At 51.3% G+C, this 15,484-nt stretch overlaps 1 protein-coding gene across 1 annotated transcript; it reads left to right on the top strand.

The window, feature by feature from the left end:
* Positions 1-1,511: 1,511 nt before the first annotated feature.
* On the top strand, positions 1,512-14,379 carry NECAP2 (NECAP endocytosis associated 2). The gene is made up of 8 exons (XM_084875382.1): positions 1,512-1,666; positions 4,011-4,111; positions 6,137-6,241; positions 6,321-6,402; positions 7,354-7,462; positions 10,186-10,363; positions 13,108-13,192; positions 14,154-14,379. Exons 1-8 carry the CDS (start codon positions 1,575-1,577, stop codon positions 14,200-14,202), a joined length of 801 nt encoding a protein of 266 aa, XP_084731508.1. The 5' UTR covers positions 1,512-1,574; the 3' UTR covers positions 14,203-14,379.
* The last annotated feature ends 1,105 nt before the right edge of the window (positions 14,380-15,484 follow it).

The following is a 15,484-nucleotide window of genomic DNA, read 5'->3' as shown; positions in this document are numbered from 1 at the left end:
CTGCCATGGGTGAAGTTTTCCATCAAGTCCCATTTGGCCCGGGGATGGGCCACACCTGGGGCAGCCAGGCTGGTGCTATTGTTTTACTGCAACCCAGACTTTCCCAGTGCAAGGCTGCATGGAGTAGCAGAGTTTCCCAAACTTCTCTCATGATGAGAATCACCTGGTGGAGTTGCACTTGTTAAGTATACAATTTTACCTATATGTTCCCCAAAACTCCAGTTTAGCACTTCTTAGTTGGGATTCAGGAGTCTGTATTTTAACAACTCCACCAGGTGATTCTCATCATGAGAGAAGTTTGGGAAACACTGGAGTACAGAAAACAAAGCAAAACAGGGCAAGTGGGGGAGGGGAAGTGCCTGTATGCAAACTGTGTAAGAGCAAAACACTAGCTGTTTACAATCCAGGCTCACATCTAAGAGGCCATTTCTCCCGCCTTTCTTTTTAAAAAATATATTTTATTGATTTTTTACAGAGAGGGATAGAGAGTTAGAAATATCTATCAGCTGCCTCCTGCACACCCCTCTACTGGGGATGTGCCCGAAACCAAGGTACTGCTCTTGACCGGAATCAAGGGGACCCTTCAGTCTGCAGGCCGACACTCTAGCCACTGAGCCAAACCGGTTAGGGCTCTCCGGCTTTTCTTAGACCCAGGACTGGCCAGGCTCCCACTTACAGATGGCCTCACTATATCACCACAGGGGCATGGGAAGAGCTGCATTCTCATTTACCATATACATCCTGGCTCCACTTTAAATGGGGTTTCTTTTAAAAAAATATTGATTGATTTTAGAGAGGAAGGAAGAGGAAGAGAGAAAGAGAGAGAGAGAGAGAGAGAGAGAGAGAGAGAGAGAGAGATCAATGAGGAGAGAGCATCATTGATCTGCTGCCTCCTGCACACCCCAACCTGGGGATGGAGCCCACAACCCAGGCATGTGCCCTGACCGGGAATTGAACCATGACCTTCAGGTTCATAGGTCAACACTCAAACCACTAAGCCATGCCAGTAGGGCTTAAATGGGATTTCTTTATTCAGTTTCACACTTATGTTACTAAACTTTGCTTCTTTGAATACAACTCTTTGTTGGGTCTAGGCCACAAGAAGCCCTGGGCACGTGGGTTAGGACAAGGGTGGCCGGGTAGGGGCATCTCACTGGGTCAGGTATGCATTTCTCAGGAGGAGGAGGCAAAGATTCCAAGAGGGAGTCTTCAGGGGGAGCTTCGTAAGTCGCCACAGCATTGAATCTCAGGCAATTGGGTCCCAGATGTAAGTGTCCAGGCGATAGGAATGACCCACAACCAGACCACGGTGGTGAAGTCAGTACTGACATTTTCTCTGAGGTCCATGAGGCCTTGTGGGAGATGGAAGTCCCCAGAGAACCCTGGTTCTCATCCAGCCAACTCCTGGGTCCGCCGTGTGTCTTGAACCAGGGCTTCCAGCAGGGGGCGCGCGGGCGCTGGAGGCGCTGAGGTCCGCGAGCCGCCACTCTAGCCCGACCCGGGTCATAGAGTCTCGCCGCTTCCGGCCCCCGGGCTGGAAGGAGCCGGAAGTCTGGCGGGCTGTGGGCTACGAGATGGAGGAGGGCGAGTACGAGTCGGTTCTGTGTGTCAAGCCGGAGGTCCATGTCTACCGCATCCCGCCGAGGGCCACCAACCGTGGCTACAGGTGACCGCCGCCGCCGGGCCAGGCTAACCCTGACTTTACCCCCTTCCCTCCGCCCGACACGCCCACTGTGGGCGCGGGGGATGGCCCCGGCCGGTGGAGGGGCGAGGGGGGGTGTTGAGGTGATGCTGCGGCGGCCCCGGCCGGTGGGCACAGCAGGGAGGCACCGGCTCCCCGTGGCGGGGAGGGCGTTAAAGCCTCGTCTCGCGCTTGGGGACCCGATGGCTTCCAGGTCGGCGATGGTGGTGTCCCCAAGCTTTCTCTTTCAAAGCCAACTGATGGCCTTGGAGGGATCCTTGACCAGCCTCCAGGGGGGAGGGGCCCTCTCACCGGCGGAAATCCCGGAGGGGCAGGGAGCTGGGAGCTGATGGCGGCGGAAGCCAGGGACCCCCTCCCGGCCCAGCGCCCTTCGCCCGAACTTCTCGCCTTCCCACCGCCTGGGCAGCTGGGAGGAACCCATCTGCACTTCTCTGACGAAATGTTCCCGAGACGAGTAAACACACATGTACTGGGACACGTAGGGTGTCTGGAAGGATCTGTCCCACGGAAGCGGAGCGGGTGGGGGTGGGGGGCCGAAGGGACTTCCTCGCCCTGTATACCTTTCCGTCCTGTTGGCATCGTGTTACCATGTGTATGTGTTGCCTATCAGAGGAAGACGAACCCTATGAAAAGGAAAAAACAGGACGTACCTGGTACAGACAGCCTGGCCGTTGGCTGTTTTGTGCCCCTGGGCGGGTGGCGTGGTGGGGTGGTGGGGTGGGTGGCTCTTGAAAGGTAGTGTTTGTTCAAGTTATTTGGAAATGCAGAGACCGGGATTGGCCCGCACCACAAGAATGTTGGGGTGTCGACAGATCTGGCTTCTTGTTCATTTCCGATTGTGTTAATACAGGCTCACAGCCCATGATTTCACAGGGAACAGATGTCTTATTGAACACCGACTACATCCGTGATGTAATTTTTAAAATTGTATGAAAGCAACAGTAGTAGCACCAAAAACCCATTTGCTTTCTATCATCAAAGCTGGACCTGGGCCGCCAAACCAGGGATGGTCATCGACCCCTGTTCCCCTTCAGTAAAGTGGGTTTGGCCCTTCTTGGACCCCCGGGAAGTGAGGATACCACGGGTCAGGGCTGGCTGGTTTGACAGAGGAAACTGTGGCCCTTGCACTTCAGCTTCAGAGCTCTGTTTAGCCTGAATCTAAGGCCTTCTGCCCCAGTAAGAGGAACCGAAACGGAGTCCGCTGACTTGTGAATAGAGAGCCTGCATTTGTGTGGTCTTCCAGACAACCTGCGGCCACAGTGATGGTGTCTCTGGCATTACACTTAGGGACTTCCATGGAAAGCAGGGACTTCCACGGAAAGCGTCGTGAAAACACCCAAGGCTCTTGCTATATGGGGGTGTCACGGAGTTGCTTCTTACTGCTTTAAAAGAGCCAAAAGAGGCCATTGCGATAGGTCCTGGGTTTCTTTTTTAATTTTTAATTTTATTTTAGAGATCGGAAGGGAAAGGGAGAGATGGAAATGTCAGTGGTGAGAGAGTCATTGATCAGCTGCCTCCTGCACGCCCCCTACTGGGGTAGGAGCTGGCAACCATGGCAGGTGCCCTGAGCAGGGATGGAACTGGGACCCCCTGGTTCATGGTTCGACGCTCAGCCACTGAGCCTCACCCTGGGTTTCTTTCTGTCTAGGATGCCTTTGAGAATGTTTCTTCAACATCCTTTCACTTTTCCCATGTGTATATTTTCTTCTCCTTCTCTCTACTAATGATCTCTCCCCTCTCTACTTTTCCTCCAAGTTGGTCTCAGTGATCCCAAATGGTCACCCTGACCACCACTGCCTAGCAATGTCCTAAACAAAGAGGTCCCAGCACCTGCTTCCTCCACAGAAAGAAAACTGGAAGTCCTACCTCCGGGAAGGTCTTTCTAATCTAGAACCAGGCTCAGCAACCTGAGACCCACTGTGTTTTTGTGTGGCTCACAAGCTAAGAACGGTTATTCCACTTTTAAATGGTGGGGGGAGTTTTTAAAGAAGACTATTTCATGATGTGAACATTATAAATGATATGAAATTCAGGTTTCAGTGTTAACAAAATTTCCCTGAAGTACAGCCACACTCAGGCCATCTGGTTACTACCTTAGAGCACCAATACACTCATGTACTGGGTACAACTGCTCTCCCTGCTAACTGGCAGAGTAGTTGTGTCAGAGATTGTGTGGCACTTTTTAGAGCAAGTTCACCAACTCCTGGTCTAGAGCAAGCAGCCCACATGCCCTTCCCATCCCCACCCCTGGCACTGGAGGGATGGACGGGAGCCTCCGGCAGAGGCTCAATGGCTTTTGTCCCCTTAGGGCTGCGGAGTGGCAGCTGGACCAGCCGTCATGGAGTGGCCGGCTGCGGATCACTGCCAAAGGGCAGGTGGCCTACATCAAGCTGGAGGACAGGACCTCAGGTAAAGGCACGGGAGGCCTGCTCGGGGCTGAGGTGCCAGCCTCCCACGCTGCAAAGGGAGAGGCCTCTCGGGGGTCATGGGAACCTGTCCTGGAAATGGAAGACCCGAGTGCACCGTTAATTAAGCCTCCTCCATTCCCCCACCTTTAGTTGTAGTAGCCACTGTCCCCAAGTATTAAAAGGGGCATTTCTTGCCAAGCATCTGTTCTTTTGGGAGGGGTCCTTTAAAAATACTAATTTTGGAGCCCAAGGAGAGGAGACCTACAGGTTGGTCCCAAGTGGGAGTGCCCAGAGGTTGCCTTGAGGCACGCTGGGTGAAGACACAGCCCTCTGCCTTATCGACTGAATGGTGACTCCCAGACCAACCACGCCCGTTAACTGAAAGAACTGACCTGCCTCCATAGCTCTTTCTGTGGGAAGAGGCTGAGCTTGGGTGGCCCGTGTTGGGGTCAGCTGGCAGGTGTCACTTTGGGGAAATCTCTCCAGAAACCCTGTGCCACCAGTGCCTCTGGGTGGGCTGTGGAGGGCAGAATGGCCTGGAATAGCCCAGCCCCCAGAGCAGGGATCGGGCACAGTGCCTGCTCAGTCAGGTGCCTCGACATTCGGTCGCCTGTTTTTCCAATATATAGAAATTTTTCTTAGTGTGGTGGTATAAAGTGCAAAAATTCAGAGGCAAATGAATTCTCCAAACTGTGTCATTTGCGTCTGAGCTGTGGGGCCTTGGGCGAGTCACATGACCTCTGGTGCCTTGGCCTCCTTTTTGCTGAACTAGGGATCACATTTGTTCCTCCTTCACCAGGTTGTTGGAAACCCACCCACTTGCTTTGTGAACTGCAAGGCGACCCAAAGCATTGATTTGTTCTGGAGCATGGGGTTGGCTGGGGGAGTGTTGTCTGCAGAGGAGTTAGAAGAGACAGCTGCCATGGCTAGGCCAGAGAACTTTGGCTGTGAGACTTGCTGGGATGTGCCAGGTGGTGTCACAAGGGAATGCAACACCTGTTCCCTTGGAAACTGACGCACACCACTGCTCAGGACTGAGCCTCACCCAGGATGCTCTTAGCTTGGAGTCGTGCCCACTGGGTCATGTTTGACTCTCGCTTTCCAGAGTCTAGACCAAAGATTCTCAGCCTCAGCACTGGTGGCATTTGGGCCAGACGAGTGTTGTGGGCTGTTAAGTGAAATTTAAGATATTTAGCAACATCCCTGCCTCTACCAACTAATTGTCAGTAGTATCCCTAGCCCCCAAGTTGTGACAACAAAAATGTCTCCAGACATTGCCAGGTGTACCTGGGGGGAGGGGGAGTAAAACCATCCCTGATTGAGAACCACTGCTCCCTCCCGGTTGAAGACATCAAGGTGAGTCCCGGATGCCCGAAGGTGGGGCAGAGAAATTAACAGGAAGCCTCGGACTCTAGGCCACAGATTGCTTCAGCTCACCCTTGATTGCGGTCACCTCTGAACCACGGGTTTCAGTAGAAAATATTTGGCTAAATATTTAAAGCCCCAACAAAGATCAGCACACGGTCATAAATGCTCAAGGAAGTGGGTGTTGCATGCACCCTGGAGAGCTGTAGTTGACACGGGGCTGCATTTCACAACCAGTCCCTCTTGCTCTGTCTCTGAGACTAAATCGGCCTGCTTCAGATTCTCCTGTGGGTGCCAGAACTTTCTCCCTCCTTTCCACTGGGTTCCCCAGTCCTCTACAGACCTGCCTCAGGTACCAGGTCTTTTCCGAAGGCGTGGTATACCTGTACCAGGGCCCTCGGGGTGCAGGCAGGTAATGTAGATGTGTAAGACAGGTGGAATGGGTGGCCAGATGGAATGGTTAAATGAAAAATATTAAAACTAAAGCGCATCTGACTTAAACCTTTCCTTAGTTATATTTCTGGGTCTCCCTTCAGCCAGAACGGATTTGATTTGAATCCCAGAGTAAGTTTGCCATGTGCCTCACAGGAGAAAGGCCCCATAGGATGATGGGAACATCAGGCTGGAGTGGGCTCGGGGCTCACCCTCGCTTGTCTTGCAGGGGAGCTCTTTGCTCAGGCCCCTGTGGACCAGTTTCCTGGCACAGCCGTGGAGAGCGTGACGGATTCCAGCAGGTACTTCGTCATCCGCGTCGAAGATGAGAATGGTACGTGCGGGTCGGTCTTCCTCCTCGTGAGAAAGGTTTCTCTGCCTCCACGTGGGACTGATCGTGTGTTGTCCTCCAGGACGACGGGCGTTCATCGGACTTGGCTTTGGGGACCGAGGTGATGCCTTTGACTTCAACGTGGCATTGCAGGACCATTTCAAGTGAGTGGTTCGGGACCCATGTGCTTATCCTCCTCCCTTCTCTCCCTGGACACAGTGATTCCCAGGTTAGGATCCGCAGGAGGGTGTGTGGTTGGTCTTCCAGCAGAGCCTCAGGATAGCTCACTTCCGGGCAGCTGGCTTCTCTGCATCCTTCCAGGCCTCCTCTCCGCTGTGAAGTTATTTCCTTCTCCTCAGGCCCATCTCTGCCACCTCATTCCGCTGTCCAGACTTTGAGGGGGTCACCTTTCTTCCCTTATAAGCCCCTGAGCAGCCAGAGTCCTTGTCAGGTTCCTGTGGCTTTTCTGGGCCTGTGGCTCTGATATAATAACTGATGCTTGGATTCCCTGGTGGCCCTTTTTGAAGCTCAACGGCAGGGCAGGGAAGACTGCTTCCTGCCATCCACAGGCCTCCACCTCTGGCTTCCAGCCAGCGGGGAACGTGTGGCTGCTCACCAGGAGGCCTCTCTGGCTCTTCCCTGTGCTGGGGCCCTTGCCCCAGGTGGCTATGGATGGGTGTTTTATGGAAGACCTTTGTGATGCTCTCTCCTCCCCAGCATCTGTTGTGTCTCACCATCTGCTTTATGAGCCCTGGGATGGAGGGAAGGGGGGCGTCCTTATCTTAGTTCTCAGGCCAAGTGCTGGGGGTAGAGGGCCACGTTCTCAGGTTGACTGAAGACCAGCATAAGGATGCTCTACATAAGTGATCTCATTGAATTCTTGTAACGGGTTTTAAGACATAGACTGTTCAACCCATTTTGCTGATGTGGAAACTGATACGCATGCAACTACTTATGTGTCACTGGCGGGATTTGAATTCAGGCCTCACTCCCCAGCCTGCGTTCCTCTGCCTGCTGCAATAAAAGCCTCATCCTGGACTGCTGGCAGGTGGTGGTGAAGTGAGTGTGGATGCAGGGCAGCTGGTCCTTTCCTAACCTGTGTCTTCCTCCCCCAGGTGGGTGAAACAGCAATTTGAATTTGCAAAACAAGCCCAGAACCCAGACCAAGGCCCCAAATTGGACCTAGGCTTCAAGGAAGGCCAGACCATCAAGCTCAACATTGCGGTGAGTCCCACCCCTGCTTGGCTGTATTGGCCACGATCAGATGATACGTGTGGCCACCACACTGCGCCCAGTCCAGAGCCCATCCCTCTCACAGTTCAGCCCTGTCAGTCCAGCAGATGCTCATTGTGCCAGTTACTACATGGGGGTGAAAGAGAGGGATCTGCTGTCCTCTCGAGTTGAGATGGACAAGTCAAGATGTGATTACAACATGGCTGGAGGGTCTGTGACCTAGGGGTGTCCTCAGGGCCATGAGTTCCTAGAGGAAAGGTATGTATGTAGCCCAGAGTTACGTGAGTCATGGAAGGCTTCATGGAAGAAGTGACCTGTAAAGAAGGGAAGAAGGGTCAAAGGGTGACCCCAGAGGAGGAAACAGTGTGTGCAAAGCCTTTGAGTTGAGAAGGAACATCCGTCACTCATTGCCAGAGCTGGGGATTTTGTTCTGGCTGTTACACTGGGGGTCACTGTGCCCATTTCAAGCTGCGTTTTGGCCTTAACACTGTGAGGAAGGAAGCTTTGGGGGTGCTGAGCGCAGGAAGACATCAAGATGGGCACAGGGAGTCGTGGGCACCTTCTGCTGGTGGCGTGGTCCTGGCTCCCTGAGCTGGCTTTTCCCTGTTAGTTGCTATTGGACTGGCTAGGTTGCCTTGATCGACTATGGGGGTGGAGTTGAAATAATTTGGGGGAACCAAGGACCAAACGGATTTGATTTTGAAGAAACTTTGTAACCCTAAAATACTGCTCTTCCTCTTGACTCACTGTCTCTTTCTCCTCTCTTCTGCTTCGTGCTAGTGCTGATTTGGGACCTTGGCGTTATCTGGCCCTTAAGAGAAAATGCAGTGACTGGTTGGGATGTGATTCTTTCTCTGGCTGGGAGGAAACTAACATTTACTGAGCAGCTGTGTGCCAGGTAGTGTTTTCAGGCACTTTCTCTTTCGAATTAAATATTCTCTCCTTTTACAGGCGAGGGAACGGAGTCTTGGAGAGGCTGCAGGACTTGCCCAGGGTCCTAGAGCTAGAAACGCCAGCCTCGCTGGACTCGCACTGAGCTCTGAGGGCTTTTGACTTGGGGCCGTGGTCGTAGCTTTTGATTAAACTGCTGCTTTCCTTACAAGTAGGGATCCAGGTCGCCCTCATCTTTGTAACCTCTCCAGATTTCTGGCTCACGCTTGGTGCTCAGGTTTTTGCTTTTTTTAATGTTTTATTGAAGTATGATACTCAAACAGAAAAGTGCAGAGCTCAGCAGATTTTTAAAACCGGAATTTACCCACACAGACCCGCCTCCAGACCAAGAAGCAGGTTCTCAGCACCCTGTACGCCCCTCTCCTGCTCTTCCTAGTAACTGCCAACCTCGAGTAACCACTACCTCACCGAATACCCTGAATTTTGTTTTCAACTTTCATTAATTGAATCATACCAGAGTACTCTATTGTGTACACCTTCTTTCTTTTACTGATGTGGTATTTTTGAGGCCTCCACACTGTTGCATGAATCATTCTCACTGTGGTGGCATATCCCATTGTGAGAATGCATCCAATGACTTACCCATTTAACTGATGGCGGACATTTGGGTAGCTTCCAGTTTGGGGCGATTGCAAGTAGTGCTGCTAAGAATGTTCCAGTGCATGTCTCTGGGTGCACAGATGTGGGCATTTCTGTTGGGTCTGTGCATGGATATCACTTCAGATGCCCAGCTTTCTACAGTTTTTCAAAGACATTTACCCACCTGACACTCCCACCAGCAGTGTATGAGTGCTCTTTTTTTATTTTTTAATATTTTTATTGATTTTTAAAGAAAGAGAGAAAGAGAGAGAGACATTGATCAGCTGCCTCCTGCATGCCCCTTACCTGAGATCAAGCCTGCAATGCGGGCATGTGCCCTGACCGGGAATCGAACCAGCAATGAACTGAGCCACACCAGCCAGGGCAGTGTACTACCGTGTTTCCCCGAAAATAAGACCTACTTACAGTATTCCTTCTGAGTGAAATATAAGGCATCCCCCCGAAAATAAGGCCCCCCCTAGGCTCTGTCTCAGAATGCTATTGCTAAACATGAGAGATTTGGTCCACTGATTCTGAAAGAAATGGAGTCACAAGAAATTCACCAGGAAATTCAGGAATTGGATTGTTACGATGATGTTCCAGAAGATGATGACATAATTGTCATTGAATAAATGAGTAAATTCTTGATACTGTAAGATTCAGTTTGTCTGGTTTGTGTTGACAACTACCGTACTACCGTACCGTATACAGGTAATAAATTTCCTTTATTTTCGTTTAACAATAAATGTGTACCGCATTCTTCTTCATGGAAAAATAAGATCCCCTGAAAATAAGACCTAGCGCATCTTTGGGAGCAAAAATTAATATAAGACACTGTCTTATTTTTGGGGAAACAGGGTAGTGCTCCATGCCCTTGTCAGCGGTTATGTTCTATGTTTTAGCCATTCGGATGGGTACGTAATTGTGTATCATGGTAGGTTTGATTTTGCCTTTCCTGATGATTAATAATTTCAAGTGTTAAAATTAAATGTGTTTGTGATAACTTTAGAATTTGAGGCGTTGAATACATCTCGTAACAATGGAAGTGCTGGACGGGTCTTAACCATCTGTCTGTCGGTTTTACACGTTTGGGGACTGGGGTCACGTTGGCCCTCCTTGTGGGGTTTTCTGATAGCAGTGGGGCTCCAGCAGAACTGACGGTTCACATTTCCCTCCTCTCTTAGAACATGAAGAAGAAGGAAGGAGCAGCCGGGACTCCCCGAGCACGGCCCGCCAGCGCAGGAGGACTGAGCCTGCTGCCCCCTCCCCCAGGGGCGAAGCCCTCCACCCTCATCCCTCCCCCTGGGGAGCAGTTGTCTGTAGAGGGGTCCCTCGCCCAGCCAGCAGTTGCTCCCAGTTCAGGTCAGTGCTTGGGGGTGATTGTACTTGCTGCTAAGTCTGTGCCTGTGGGTTCCTCTCCCTGCTGGCAGCTGGTTTTCCTTCCTTCACTCATTGGTCTGTCATTTAGCTGTATGTGACCAACAGGAAGGTGCGCACAGCAGAGCTGGTCCTGCCCACACTGGGTATAGGGTTCCTCTGTTCCCCTGATTCCCACCACTTACTCTTAGGGTGTCTTGTCTGTCCTTCCCTGATGGGCAGAGACTTCAACTCATTTGTGAAGGCATCACGTGGTCCCTGGTTCTCAGAGGCTGGTCAGTGGGTATTGAGTGAGTGGGTGTTGGAGACACAGTCTGTGCTCATAGGGCACTGAGAGCTAGTAGGAGACAGGAGCCACAGGCTAGAGACTGGAGACCACACTCGCTGCCAGCCCTCGAGATGCTCTGTGGCTTCACGAAAGAGGTCACATTGAGCGGGCCCTGAAGGAAGGAGATTGGGGGAGGGACACTTGGGACTCCATTCAGAGAGAAGAGCTGAAAAGTCTCAGGCTTTTAGACACCTGGTGTATTGAGGGAGGTGGATGCAATGCAGCACAGGAAGGCCAAGGTGAATGGTGAGAAATAAAATGGGACATTTCGTTTGGAGCAAGGCCATCAGGGTGCTGAGAAGTGAGAGGCACTTCCCCAGGAAGCTGTGTGGTGCTTGTGCCAGGATGTAAGGAATGCCTTGTAGAGACCCCGGAATTCCAGAAGTTAGTACCTAGTGCTGGCCCCCCTGCCCTGCCTCCCAGCCCAGCCTGATGCCCTGGCCGGCCCCAGGCTGGGTGATTGCTACCAGCCCACTTTCTCCACACACCGCTCACCAGCTGGAGGCAAGATGCAGGCAGGAAGCCTGCTTTCTTTCCATCTCAGGCTCGTGGACATTGGCTTCCCTATCTGGAGGTCAGGCTTCAGACTTCAGCCCTGCGGGGACACGCCAGTCCAGGGAAGTGGTGGGAGCAGCAGGCAGTGAGCCGCCTGCCCTGCCCCAGGAATTATTCTTTTAGCATTGGGTCTCCGTGAGGTCACAGGACCACCTGCCTGGCATCGCTGGGGGCAGAGAGCCAGGAATCGGTGTTCTTAATGTTGTTTGTATGAGCACTAATGTCTGAGAGCCACTTTCCCTCGGTGCCGGTGCACTTGTAGCAGGTAATATGAAGAACCTGCTGTGTGCCGGGTAGCATGTTAGGCCCTGGGGATACTGTGAGGATAACACCAAGTCCCTGCTCTCCAGGGTTTATGTGCTGATGTGAACAAAAGGCAATTAGCATCTACAAACTAAATGGTGTTGGAGGATAAGAGTCATGTCTAGCTGATAGTGAGCATTTACTGTATGCTCCAAAACCAGACTTGCTGAGTTCAAATTCTAGCTTATCAGGAGTGTGATATTCAGAAAACTGCCGTTCTCTGTGCCTCAGCCTTCTCAGCGGTAGGATGGGGTAGTAATGATACCTACAATATAGGTCTCTTATAGGGATCAGTGTGAAGTCCACAGATAGCCCTTATGAACATGGTAAGTGCTCACATTTGTTAGCCCCATTTTACTAATGTTATTACTGTCACTGTGCTGGGCCTGTCCTCGGCATTCCATGTAAATTACCTTATTTAATCATAGACAGTCCTGTTCTGTCTCCATTTCAGACGTAAGGAACTGAGAGTTAGTGGTCTGGGTAAAGTCACACAGCTGGTCCTGGCGTGTCTCCCCCAGGCCCTGTGGTGAGGTTCCCAGGAGATAAGGGATGTTAAGCACGCGGTGAACTATAAATTAAACCGTTGAGGGCCTGAGTTTTATCTGGTCTCAGCCCAGAGCAGATTAGAAATAACAAGTGGGTGGGAAGGCAGAGGATGGCAGGCACAGGGACAGTTGGCAGCACTGTCCGGGGAGGTGCCTAAGACGCACAAAAGCAGGCCCTGAGGCCCCATTGTGCCCCCATCTCGCAAAGAGGCGCCCAAACAGCAGCTTCTGTGGTGCCTTTTCTGGATGCTCTCCCGACCCCTGATCAGTTTAGCTCTCAGGAGTTGGCACATGTCTGACACACAGTTGTCCTGGCTGGATGATCCCGGCACTGGACTGAGGGCTCTATGTGAAGATAATCCAGCAGTGTGAGTGGGCATTTTCCATTAAAGAAGCCAGGGCAGGAGACGGTACTTTTTTTTAATATTCACCCGAGGAGTGAGGGTATTTTTTCCATTGATTTCTAGAGAGTGGAAGGGGAGGGGGAGAGAGAAACATCGATGTGAGAGACACACATCAATTGATTCATTCCCACATGCACCTATGGGGATCGAACCTGCAACCAGGTACGTGCTAACTGGGAATTGAACCCATAACCCTCCAAAACACAGGCCGATACTCCAACCACTGAACCATGCCTGCCAGGATGGAAGGGTAAATTTTAAACAGATTTTCAATATAAACTGTTAAAAAACAGGGTCACCTTCAGATATGTGTGACAGATGGTGTGTGACCCGTCCTCACTGGCACCCCTCCTCTCCACCTGGAATGTGCCTTTCTGCCTTTTCTCCAGGAGCCCTCAATGGCTCATGAGAAGATGGTAGAAATGTGGCAATCTGATGTCTAGTTGCCCAAAAGCATGTCTCTGTGTGTCTCTTTCTCAGCCACTTGGAATTATGAGACTGATTTCAGGGTCACTGAGACAACCAAAAAGATCTCTGACTCCTGTCTCCTTCTCTTCTCTCCCTACCCATCGGACTTGGGGACATCAACAGGAGGCGCCACTGTGTCCTGGCCGCAGCCCATGCCTGCCACGACTGCCACTGCCGACATCTGGGGAGACTTTGCAAAATCCACAGGGTGAGGAGAGTCCCATTCTCTGGTGCGACAGAGCCCCCGAGCACCCACGTGGGTGGCACATTTCTCTCCAGGAAGGCTTTTTGTTGCTCTCCTCTGCTGGGTGGCCTGGAGCTCCCTCATCAAGCGCTTGGCTTGGTCCCAACACCTCCTTCCTCCCTCCCAGAGCTCCGCACTGAGAATTAGCCTGGCTTCTAGCCGTGGCCTCTCCTGGGACCCCTGAGGCCCATCCTTATGCCTCTCTGACCCCATAACATTTCAGGCCTCTACCTGGGGTCGGGGTGAAAAGATGTTAAAACCCTACTGCACAGGCTCTAGGACAGGAGTCAGCAGATTTTCTATGAAGGACCAGATAGCAAAGAGTTTAGACTTTGCAGGCCATATTGTCTCTGTTCCAACTACTCAGCTTTGCTCTTCCGGCTCAAAGGCAGCCACAGACAATATGTACTAGTAAATGAATGGCTATGTACCAATAAAACTTTATTTGTAAAGTAGGGGGGTAGATTTGGTCCCTGAGTTATAGTTTACTGACCTCTGCTCTAGAATATTCAGAGCTGACTTCTTTAAAAATAAATAAATAAATTATATATATATATATATATATATATATATATATATATATATTTTTTTTTTTTTTTAATTGATTTTTTTTACAGAGAGGAAGGGAGAGAGAGATAGTCAGAAACATTGATCAGCTGTCTCCTGCACACCCCCTACTGGGGATGTGCCCGAAACCAAGGTACGTGCCCTTGACCGGAATCGAACCTGAGACCCTTGAGTCTGCAGGCCGACGCTCTATCCACCAAACCAAACCGGCTAGGGCAGAGCTGACTTCTTGAGAAGATTGCAGAAATATGGCAACTTATTGATGGAGCTCCCTTTTTCCAGAGAGAAGCCACCTTTTATCTGCTTTGTAGTTTCAAACGTCTAAACCCTCTCACCCGTCCCTGTCTTCCCTTCACAGGGCAACTTCCAACCAGACTCAGCCAGGCACAGACTGGGTCCAGTTCTGATCTGAGTACAACTCTTCATCCGCACACAGCTTCTGGGACGGAGCTGCCGCATCTGGGCCGAAGGAAGGAAGGCGAAGCACTCCCTGGCCAGTCTGTTTGGAGCGTGACTCGCTCCTCTTCCTTGCCTTCCTCTCTTGACAGACTGGGCATGCTGGGCAGTAAATTGTCTCCATGTCACACTGTTTCCTGGGACTTAATTGTGCAGCCAGAACACGAGAAGACAAGCTCCAAGATCCTTATCCCTGTCTGTCCTCTGACATGAGAGAGACTGAGACTACTACTTAACACAGTGACCTGTAATAAACACAAGCCCCCAAAAGCAAAAGAAGGGGTTCAGTGTGCTGCCTGGATTCAGATGAGCCCTTCCGGGGATGACCGGTGCCTCGGGATGGATCCCTGTGCGCAGGGGAGCTTTCTGCTCTCCCGCTGGCTGCAGCCACTTCCAGCAAGGCTCCTTCCGGGGAGGGCTTCCTCGCTCCCAGCAGGTTAGAGGCTGCAGCTTGAACAGACAATCAGAAGGAAAACTGGGAGCGTTAACCAGCTTTCTAAAATTGTTAGTATTTGCTTTGCTTATAGGCTGATCTGCACTAACTTGTTACCTTTGCAAAAGGAACCGTTCCTGCAGAGTGCCCCGGAAGGGCCTCTGAGCACATTCCTCACTGTGGCCGCAGGTGCCGCTCTGAGCTGCAGGCGGCAGCGTTCATCTCAGCTCGGGGCCTGGTTTCCAGCCTGCCAGGCCAGCAGGCGGTGCAGGGCGGGGCAGGCACTGGAAGCCAGGTGGGACAGTGTTTGGGCAGGAAGGTGGAAACTGCTCTCAGACGTGGGGGTTCAGCCTTCCTGGCGACTCTGGGGGTTCACAGGCTCACGGTGCAGTTCTAGTGAACTGGAGTTTTCTTGGTTTCTTAGGGGCCTTGTTTGCAGACAACCTCTTACTTTCTTTTCTCCTTCATGGACTGTACATGACAGAGAGCTCAGACTGAACTTTAGGGTTGCCTGTATTGCTGGTTTATACAAAATAATTTTATCTGAGCACATCTCTAAAATTGCTTTTATCAACATACTTTTTACCTCTTAATGAAAAGATTTCTCTTTTGAAGGGTCAAGGTGAACTGAAAAAAGTATTGGCCATTTTGTGGGGCCAGTTTTCTAAAATAAAAAAATAAATATTTTTACTTCTGTCAATGTATGTCAAAGACAAACCTGTTTTTTGGGGGCACGGTCCCTAAACCCCCCAGGATGCTACGACTAGCTCACAACCACCACTCCCCCTTGCCCACGTGTA

This window comes from Pipistrellus hanaki (genome assembly GCF_964339955.1).
Source record: "Pipistrellus hanaki genome assembly, chromosome: 2".
NCBI lineage: Eukaryota > Metazoa > Chordata > Mammalia > Chiroptera > Vespertilionidae > Pipistrellus > Pipistrellus hanaki.
Note: the sequence above shows the minus strand (reverse complement) of the source record. Positions and strands in the feature narration are given on the sequence as shown.